We start from the raw sequence: 10,685 nt of genomic DNA on the forward strand, positions 1-10,685 counted from the left end.
ATGAGTGTTTTGCCTGCATGTATGTAAGTGTACCCATGTTGTACAATGCCCACAGGAGCCAGCACAGGGTATTAGATCCCCTGGAATTTGAATTACAGATGGTTGACAGTCACCATGTGGGTGCTGAGAACCAAATCCGGGTCCTCTGCAAGAGCATCTGGTGCCCTCAACTGCTGAGCCATCTTTCCAGCCCTGTGTGGGATTTTTTTTTTCTAATTGTTTCTTTGGAAACTGGATTTTTTGGGGGACTTTTTGAGACAGGGTCTCCCTGTCACCCCAGCTGACCTCGAACTCACTATGTAGACCAGGTTGACTTCAGTCTCACAGAGATTCACCTCCCTCTGCCTCTCCCCCCCAAGTGCTGGGATTAAAGGCATCCACTGCCATGTCTGGCACTGGAAACTAGATTTAAAATTTTTTTTTATAAAAACAACAGTATTCAGTCCTATCAAGCTTTGAATTATTTCTTATTTTCTATTAGACAGTTCTTTGAAAATGTTAACAGATCTATGAGTCCTGAGTAAAGAAGCACTGCCATATTTTGCTCAGTGGATTCTTTTTTAAAAATATTTTATTTATTATTTTAAAGCCAGGCATGGTGAAATATGCCTTTAGTCCCAGCATTTGGGAGGCAGAGGCAGGCCTCTGTGAATTCAAGGCTAACCTGATCTACATAGTGAGTTGCAGGCCAGCTGGAGATATAGGAAGATCATGTCTCAAAAAGACCAAAAATAAAAAAAAGAAAAAAATATTTTATTATTTTTATGTGTACAAGTATATTGCCTGTATGTATTTAAGTACACCTGTATCATGCAGTACCCTCGGAGGTCAGAAGACGGGGTTGAATTCCCCTGGAACTGGAGTTACAGACAATTGTTAGCTTCCATGTGGGTTCTGAGAACAGAACCCAGGTCCTTGACAAGGGCAGCCAGTGCTCTTAACTGCTGAGCCATCTCTCCAGCCCTTCACTGAATTCTTTAACACTAACTTGTTTCATACAAAGAAACTGACTTAGATTCCACCTTTGAGAACTCCAGTCATCTTTACTATCTCCTTATATCCCATTTAAGATTGTGAACACATTGTAGTTCTACCTATTCCTATAGAGCTTTAATTCTGAATTCTGACTTGAAGTACAAATTTCAGACCCCCTCCCTTTTCTAATCTTTTTGAGATAGGGTCTCCCTGTAGCCCCAGTAGTCTGGAACTCACTATGTAGATCAGACTCCTCCACCTCACAGAGATCTGCATGCTTTTAGCTCCCAAACTGTGGGGTGTACACAATCACACCTTGCAGATTTTCAATTTTTTTTTTTTGTTAATCCTGTGACAGTTAAACTGGGGAAATTTAAAAAAGATGAAGTACATAAATTTGAGATCAAGATCAGTAGGGTACTTAAACCCGTGTCTGGTAGACAATAAGGCTCTAGTAAGTTCTAATAATGGCACCATTTTTTGTTTGTTTTGTTTTCTTGCTAGATACATGTAGCCCAGATTGGCCTTGAACTTGTGATCCTCCTGACTTTCCCCCTAGTCCTGGGATTAATAAACTTAAATCATATACTGGGCCTCATCAGCACTGTTCTAAATAAGCTGTTAGCCTTTTTAATCCACGAATGTTGAATGAAATTATTGATTTATACAGGACACATTTTTCTTGAGGAAATGAGTACACTCAGATCACACACACTTAGGTCTGTCATTGGCATTTTAGCTTTTACCCACTTATGAGCTGAAGTATATTTCAGCATCTACATGTATGTGCATTTGTGCACACAAACACACACATATAGCCACCCACATAGAGAAATGGTTTTTAATTTTCCTACCTCCCCCACACTCCATTTTTCTTTTGGCCTCATCTGTTGTTGAACAGTGTCATTGATTGAGGGGCATAGTCCCTTCTTCCTTGTATATGACCTCTTAACCAGCTTAATTAATGACTTAACTTTTGGCCACTGGTGAAACATAGCAGTTTACTGTTCTACAGTTATTATGTTACTGGATGGAAAGAAGCCAATAACATTTTGTATAACTATTCACAGCCCTTCCTTACAGTGTTTTGTGTAACCCAGAGTATCTGCTTCATCTCACCATGCTAGAAACTCAGGGCAAACCATTTCAGAGGAGATGTACTATTCGCCTTGTGCTTAGCCAACCTGACATAGTTAGATGATTCCTAGTGATTGTTCCATTTTTTAATTTTGTTTCCTTCCTATTGTAATGAGTAGCCAAAGATTGTGTAGATTTGTGTGGTTTATGATTCAAGCTCTCTTAAGATAATGACTTCTGCGCTGTGATTGTATCTCTCAACTAATGTTGGCTCATGGAGACTGGGGCAACTACATTTCTGTTCACTCTTAAAACTTTTTTCTAGAATAAACTAAATCTACCATACATATATTAGACATGACTTAATTCATATTTATTATTTTTTTGTAAACTACTCATTTGATGGTCTGGACCACTGAAATGCCAACTTCCTTGGTCTGGATAAAAGGCATATAATCTGAGAGGAGGCTGTACAATGTTCTGTACTCCCTACATTTGTTTTCCTACTATATTTTCCCCAATCACTCTAAGAGTTAGCAATTCCCTATTCCCTCTAGACAAAGCTGTTCCTTTCTGTGGAAATGATTTTACCTCCAGCTACCCTGTGAGGAAAGTGCTTTCTTGGGATTATGCTTTTCCAAAATAACTCTTTCATGTCCTGCAGCATATGATTATGACCGGGATCAAGGCATGTTGTTCGGTAACATTCTTTTTTAACATCCCAAGGATGTCTTCCAGTAGTGCATCATACATCATTTCAGTTCAGTGGTTTTTCTAACTAGGATGCACGTATGCTGCCAGGTAGGGAAGAGTCCTTCTGAACAAGAAACACATATTGACCTGGTCTTCATCCAAATGAAAATGGTACTGAAGCAGACATTTAGACTGGCCTTTCTTTGTTCCCCATCCACTCCATGTCTCTTCTGTTTCTTTCTCTACACGTACGTGTAGAAAAACATTCATTCTAATGAACTTGCCTAAGTGATCTACCATCTCCAAAGTGGTCAACAAGAGTACATAGACCTTGAACCTGGCCATCTCTAGCATGAATTGCCATTATTTCTCCTAATGCTCCAGCTGCTCCAGTTTCTCCTGGCTCTTCAGTTCCAGTTGCCGTTGTTCCCTCTGGCTCTTCAGTTCCAGCTGCTGGTACTTCCTCAGGTATTGGTGCTCTGGCTATTGCTCACTTCCCAGCCTTCCAACTGAGACATGTTGGGGGAAATTGCTGCTGCCAGATCTGGATCTGTCACTTCTTTTGATCTCAGAAATTACCTACACAAATGGCTTAGTCCTCCAGCTTGGGGCCTTCTCTTTGGCTTTTGGTCTCTTATTCTGCAAATCTAATTCTGCCTTCTTGGTTTCTGTAATGAGTTTTCTAATTGTTTTGTTCTTAATTCAATTAATTTTGAACATTTGTGAATTGCTTTGGTAGTGTATCAACCACTGACATCTTTTTCTTTGCCATTTGTACTAATTCATTCCATGTACTCTAATTGCCATGAAATCTTCGGCTATAAAACAAAGTAAATATTATGACAGTCTTCTTTGATCCTACAACAATGAAAGGAGAAAGACTTCAGCCATTGTCCCTGCCAGCATCCTTATTTTTTATTTAGGGAATACAGGTCAAGAAGGGTTTAAAAGAGAAAAAGAACTTGCGCAGGTCGCAAAGCTTATTGGTAGCAAAGCCAAACCTAGAACTTGGTTTCATGATTTTACATCCACTGTTTCGGTTCTTTGTGGTAAGAATTAAACTCTATGGATATCACACCTGAAAGCAAAACACAAGCTTTCAAATGAGGAATAGAGAGTCCTTGCTAAGAAACAATAAAGTTATAGGGCCACTGGGACTCATAGTGCTACCTTATTGTCAGTCTTTAGTTTTCTTTTGAAATAGTGAATGGAACACATTAGTACTCTAAAGAAGATTTCCAACAAAACAAGTTATCTCACATATTACTTATTGTGTTGAATAACTTGGAATATGTATACAGAAGTGCATAGGCTCAGGCCCGGCCTAAACTTGGAACCAGAATCCTGCGAGGGAGGGCATGGCTATATAATTTTAAAGTCTTCTTGGTGGTCTATTGTGCTTCCTAAGAAAAAATCACTGCTGTGTAGACTAGTAGTGTTTTTGAAAATCAGGCCATTTATTTAAACATAAATTTCTAGGCCCTGTTCCCAGACCTACTGTCCCAGAATTGTGGGGTGTGGTGCCCATCTTTAAGCTCCCCAGTGAGTATTGTGTCCATTAAGATATGAGTAAACAGGGACTGCAGATTTAGAGTCAGTGGTACAGCACTTGCCTGGCAGTTGCAAAGCCCTGGGTTCCATCTCCATGTCTCACAGTTCTGAATGGGGGAAGAGGGATGGAGGAGAAGGAAGGAAGAGAAGGAAGGGGAAGGAAAGAGACAAGGACAGCAAGTCAGAGAGACAGAGGGAAAGAGGGAGCACACTAGTTGCAGGAGGCTTAAATTATCAAACAAACAGCTAGAAAGCCAAGTGTCAGTGAATTTCAAATCTATTTGTTCAAGTTCCTTCATAAGAAATATAATTTATGATATGGTTCAGTAAACCCATATAACTAAAACAAAGGTTTCACAAAACTATTTTATTATATGTAATGAAAATAAGATTTGACTATCAGAAAATAGATTTGAATATCAGAGATCTGAACTCTGATATTTACCTTCTTAATCTACCCTATTTAATTTTTAGAATAGGTTATCAAAATTAACTAAATTGACAATTACTATTATTGTCATCATTATTTTATTTCATGTGTATAAGTGTAGTGCCTGCATGGTGGTAGGTGCACCCATGCTGTGCATTGCCCGTGGAGGTCAGAAGGGGTGTCGGATTTCCTGGAGCTGGGGTTACAGATGGTTGTTAGCCACCATGTAGGTGCTGGGAATCGAACACAGGTCCTCTGCAAGAGCAGCCAGTGCTCTTAACCACTGGTAGCCATCTCTCCAGCCCCTAAATTGATTTTTAATCTCATAGCTCATTGTAGTTCAAAACACTGAGAGTTCAGATGTGCTTGTTAATTATACATATCACAGATTAAAAATTTCTCTATTGAATTCTTCTACTTTTCCCAGTTACTACTGTTAATCCAATTATATCTGCTAGGATTTCTTGCCCTTGAGAAAAGCCCACTTTTGTCACAATCCTATAGGCCTGTCACTGTGTGAAAGCAGATAGTCTTTGTTTCTTTGGTATGGGAGATGTTGCCACCTCTGATGGTATGACTAATGGGTTTTATGACAGGGTAACAGAAAACTCAACTTCAAATAAGTAAAATGAAAGCATTTTTAAAGAAATTCTTTTGCTAGTGGAACCAGCCACCCACTGGTAGCATAGTTTAGGTGCTGATTGATTCTGAACTTAGATTGTCACCTGGGTCTCAATGAGGTCTGGTTTTTCTGAAATTACTACCGACATGACAGACTCAGATCTCCTTTCATGAGAATAGCAGGCTAGGCCACACAGTGCCAGTCTCAGAAGAGGGAAGTGGCAGTTGCAGAGCTAGCACAAACCACACTTGGGTGATTTAATGGACTGTTCTCTCCTGCACCAATACCTAGGGTCCAGACTCAGACCTGAAGTTTGTGATAGAGAACTTGTAGACAAACCATGTGGCTGAGGGCTACGGAGAGCTGAATTCCCCAAACAACTTTGAAATGATGCTCCTGGGGGCAAGAGGAGAAGGTGCTGGGCAGCAAATGCAGATCTCACCTATAGACTGCCTATTTTATGGTTTGGATGTCCTCCTATTTTCTTGGCTGTCATGATCATTTATTGGCTGCTCTTAACACATGAAAACCAGTATTGGGACCTGAAGTCCCCAGTTGAAATCTCATGGGAATTAGTTCTGTCAAATGAAGCACAGAACTCTTGAGGTAATTAGAAAGAATCAAGTAAAGTTCACTACAAGAATGAGCCAATTTTAAATGAAGAGAACAGAATAACACAGTTAAGTAAATCAAAGTAGGAATCTGTCAGAATTGAGACGTGTAGTATGTTTGCGTGCATTATCTTCCTTGGAGTAAAGGTAAATAGAGAGCAGTCCTGAAGCTTTTTCTCAGGAGGCATCTGAGGTAGTTACCGTCCTAAAAATATCCATTTACTACTAATACATTAAAAACTATAAGTGGTAGATAAAATAGACACAGTGAGATCCTGTGTCTAAAAATTTTTAAAAATTAAATCTAAGATATAAGTCTTAGGGGAAGCTGGTTCTATTGGTTATTTAGACAACTTTCTTTGCAGTATTGAGTGATTTCTCTTCCTCAAGCCTTCTTCCATGAAGCAAAATGAGATATTTTCTGCTTGAGGATCAGAAAGTAGATTAGTAAAGATTATAGTGGCCCATCAAATGGAGATTTCCAGTATGGAAAAGAATAGTCATTTTAAAAAATTGTTTTTTGTTTGTTTAGTTGACACAGGGTCTCACAGGGTTGCCCCACCAGAGCTGAAACTGTGTAGACCATGCTGGCCTCAATCTCACAAAGATCTTCCTGCCTCTGCCTCCCAAATGTTGGGATTAAAGGCTTATACCACCACACCTAGAGTTTAAAAAATATTTTAATGACTTCAGATCTTGCATCCTTTGAAAGATTTTATTGTAAATAAGCATCCCAAACATGAGAGACTGAATCTTTTATTCCTTCGGTAATAGGATCAGTTTCTCTACTTTGCCTTTGTCACAGACTGCTAACCAGTTTTCTAAGATACTATATCCTGAGATGTGCATGTTGTGCTGCCAACAAGCCAGCCTGGCTCCTGTCTTCTCTTCACTCATGTGTGTTTATAAAATTCATATTCCAAATATTATTTTATGCTCTTTTCTAAATAATGTACAATAAAACTCATAAGGTTTGTGTTGTTCCTAGACCTTGATCTGTAATTTTGCATAAAAGCTTTAAATCTTCCCCTGTAAATACATTTTTCTTCTAACAGTATGTCCAATTTTAATTTTCTAATTTCTATCCTTTAAAAGCTATAACATTTAAATTGCTTATGGAAAATAATCAGTCTCCTATCCTTGACAGTGATTTCATTAAGTTCTCATTTTTATGAAGTTCTTTATATATATATATATTATTATATTTTGATCTGTAGTGTGGCTTGACCTAAGAACCCAGTCTACCGTTGAGAATCTTAGTAAAAGAATTCCAGGAAATAATAACTTTGTCAAGGTAAGATATCTCTTCAAAAAGTATACTCTTAAGAATGTTTATTTTTTACAAAGTTCACCAATTTCATGAGAAAATCTATCTGGGCCTTATATCTTATGGCAAAATGGAATATTTCCTGCAGATACCTGGGGCCAAATCAAGTCTTCATCTTCCTGTTTTTCTTATCCTGTGGGGAAACTGGAATGATAAATACCCCAAGGGTAACAGGCTGGTAGAGATGACCGTGTGTCCCAGTGGCTTGAGCCGTGCTCCCCAAAGGGTGCTTTCTGTGACCCTTGCTTTCAGAATCTGCAGCTCTTGTTTCCTATTGTCCACTAAAGAAAGTTCTGGGTTCTTTTGAGGTTTTAGGTACCTAGATTCAAGGAAAAAGAGAAAGGAGATGATACTCTAACCTTTATTGAAGACCGTTTTCTACTTTCTTCATACAGAGAAGGCTAATAAGAATTGCTTAATTTTCAATCCTTATATAGATCTTCCTCTTCAGATAAAGGAAGGGAGAATTCTTAACAAGGTCAAGGCCAAGTTATTCTAGAATATGAAACGTTCTTTTCCAGTTTTTATTTTTGATGCAGGGTATTCCCTTTTTATTTGCCAGTGTCATAATTATTAGTTCTTGGAGCTGAAACTAATGTTTCTGATTAATCACATTTCCTGTAACAATTCCATTAAATCTCCCAAACCACCCTCTGCTTACCCCCTTCCGTGCCTAAGCAGTTTCAGGCTTGTCCTGAAGACTTTTGTCCATTTCATTTGCTATCCTGTTTTGTTTTGTCACCTTGCATAACCCTCCCTCCCACCACCTGTCTGCAATTGACTGCAAGGATTGCATATTTTTCTCTCAATTGCCACTGTAGGTATCTTTTGTACTTCCTACCTGCATCTTAAAAAGCAAGATTTTATGTACTATGGCTTTGCAAAATCTTGGGTTATCATGTAGGATCACCCTTCAATTCAAATAGTATTTTCATAAGTTATTTTCTTCCATTATTTCTAAATATTGATCTTCACTCCCAAAGGCAAGCTAGAAACCTTGAATTAACACTCTTAACTTGCAAATTGAGTTAAAATGTGAAAAAATGTTTTCTGAGACAGGGTCCCACTTTATTTATCTAGGTCTAGCTGACCTAGAGCTCACTGTGAATGTGAAGCTGACTTTGAACTTGGAGCAATCCTCCTCCTGCCTCCCAAGCGCTGCAATTACAAACTGTACCACCACATCCCACCAGCACTGATTTGAGTTTTCTTATGAAACATAGTTATGTGAGATAAGTAGTGAAAAGAATAGGGATCAGAAGAAGGGAAAGGTAATCGTATTCTTTTTATATCACTTTAATTAAATCCTTAATTACTTTACTTGAACTTTATAAAGAAATTTGATATTTAATATCATAACAAAAATTGGACCTCACCGATTCTCAAGAGATATTGATAACCACATTTGAACTTTATTTTTCTCCTTTAACCTTTATTCAGTCCATATTTCTTCCCCTTATTGTATTTGCTGACTTTAGCCAGCTGTTTTCCTACATGCAGCAATTCTCTGTTGCTATAATTGGACCTGTCATTGAACCCTGTTTTATTTGTTCTCCACTAATTTTCTATCACTCTGTTATTTGACTATATGTGTCTATATACACCCAAAGACATTACATTATTAAATTATATGTTCAAAATAGTTTTCTGGTTATGGTCATTAATTTATGATTTGATGTGCTTTGTCAGTAGTTTAAATATCACTAACATTATCATAAGATGTAAAATAAACTGTAGAATTTTGGACTGGAGCAATTTATGGCAAAATAACATTGCATTTTCACTGTGTAATCAGAGGATACAGTGTCATTTAATTTGCTCTTTATCTTGCGACGTGGTTGCTCTTTGAACTGCAAGCATAATTGCTCTGATCTTTGTTCATGACCATGCTTTCCTGTATCATGGGAAAACAGTATTTTGATTCCAAATATTATGGGGTTACCTTTAGAACCACTAACCATGTGGTGTTTTGTTGAGTTCTTTGGTGTAGAGGTTTTGTGATAAGCTAATAAGTATAATTTGCGACTGAACTTTATGACCGTTTTAGTCCAAGACAGGCCTTCCACTTAGCACTTACTTCAGTGCAGTGAAACTTCGTTGGCTGCTTGACAATGTGAGAAAAGTTCAAAAGGCTGTTGAAGAAAACAGAGCTCTTTTTGGAACCATTGATTCATGGCTCATTTGGGTATGTTTAAATATAATGTATACATGGAGAATTTTTTTTTTTCAGGAAGTTTTTCAGTTGCTTTGTCTACTGTTTTAGTTTGCTTTCTGTTGCTGTGATAAAACATTGACCAAAACCAACTTGGGGAAGAAAGGGTGTTTTTTTTTCATTTTGTAAAAAAATGTATTGAGAATTTCATACATGCATATAAGGTGTTTTGATCAAATCCACACCCACTCCCTCCCCTCCAATTCCTCCCATATATCTCCCCATTGCTTTTTCCTGACAACTTTCTGTACTCTTTCTTTTTTTTCATGGGGCTTTTTGCTACTCTAACATTCCCCCCTCTGAAGAGGTAACCCTAAAATCTTTTAGGGATTAGATAAGCGCTCGCAAACACTTTTGACATTTTTGGCCTTTGGAACAGTGTATGTTGGTAAGAGGCCCATGGACATTTTGACTTTTAAACTTGTAATGCTAACTACTCTTGCCTTTACTTCTATTCCATCTCCAAGGACTTTCTTTTCTCCCTACAGTTAAGAGGAAAGGGTTTATTTCATGTTAGAACCTCAGGTCAGAATCCATCACTGAGGAAAGTCAGAGCAGGAACTCAAGGCAGGAATCCTAGAAGCAGGAGGTGAAGCAGAGACCATGGTGGAACACTGCTTGCTGGCTTCCTCCCCTGGCCTGAGCTTAGCCTGTTTTCTTACACTACACAGGACCACTTGCCCAGGGGTTGCACCACCCACAGTGAGCTGGACCCTCCCACATCACTCAACAGCCAAGAATATGCCCCAGAGACATGCCTGCCCATAGGCTAATCTTAATCTGCAGTTGAGGCTCCCTCTTCCCAGGCATGTCAGGCTACTTAGCACACCTACCATTTTTGACAAACAGTTTGCACTTTCAGTTAGCATTGTTATGGAGAAAAAGTACTTAAGAGGCAGCCTGACATTTCTGCCTCTATTTGAGAAATATTTTTGTCGATTTCCCTTTTGTTATTTTTTCTTGTTTTATTTGAGTAACAACGGAGGCTAATTACCAAAGCCATCTTTCCGAAATTCTTATTTTTTGGATAAGTAATTTAAGACCTTTTCTCTCTTGCCTACCATTCGCTTTTATCCCACTAGCCATTTCTTTCTTTCCTTCTTTTTTTTTTTAGGATTTCATCTTATTTTTATTCTTTTTTAAAAAATTTTTAATAACTACATGATTAGAAGCATTTCACTATAGCT

The 10,685-nt window shown here is 38.2% G+C and overlaps 1 protein-coding gene across 6 annotated transcripts in view; it reads left to right on the top strand.

Annotated features, from left to right (window-relative positions):
• Window positions 1-10,685, top strand: part of Gk (glycerol kinase) — a 92,501-nt gene that overhangs the window by 35,746 nt on the left and 46,070 nt on the right. For 3 of the 6 annotated variants that reach the window (XM_029558438.1, XM_029558440.1, XM_029558439.1), the window contains exons 5-7: window positions 3,130-3,213; window positions 7,177-7,253; window positions 9,334-9,471. In XM_029558438.1, the coding sequence (XP_029414298.1) occupies window positions 3,130-3,213; window positions 7,177-7,253; window positions 9,334-9,471 (299 nt within the window). The remainder of the gene's footprint in view (window positions 1-3,129; window positions 3,214-7,176; window positions 7,254-9,333; window positions 9,472-10,685) is intronic. The other 3 variants (XM_017795507.2, XM_008822728.3, XM_017795506.2) reach the window with 1 other exon arrangement.

This window comes from Nannospalax galili, unplaced genomic scaffold (assembly GCF_000622305.1).
Source record: "Nannospalax galili isolate Female #2095 unplaced genomic scaffold, S.galili_v1.0 scaffold7, whole genome shotgun sequence".
In the NCBI taxonomy this organism is placed as follows: Eukaryota; Metazoa; Chordata; class Mammalia; order Rodentia; family Spalacidae; genus Nannospalax; species Nannospalax galili.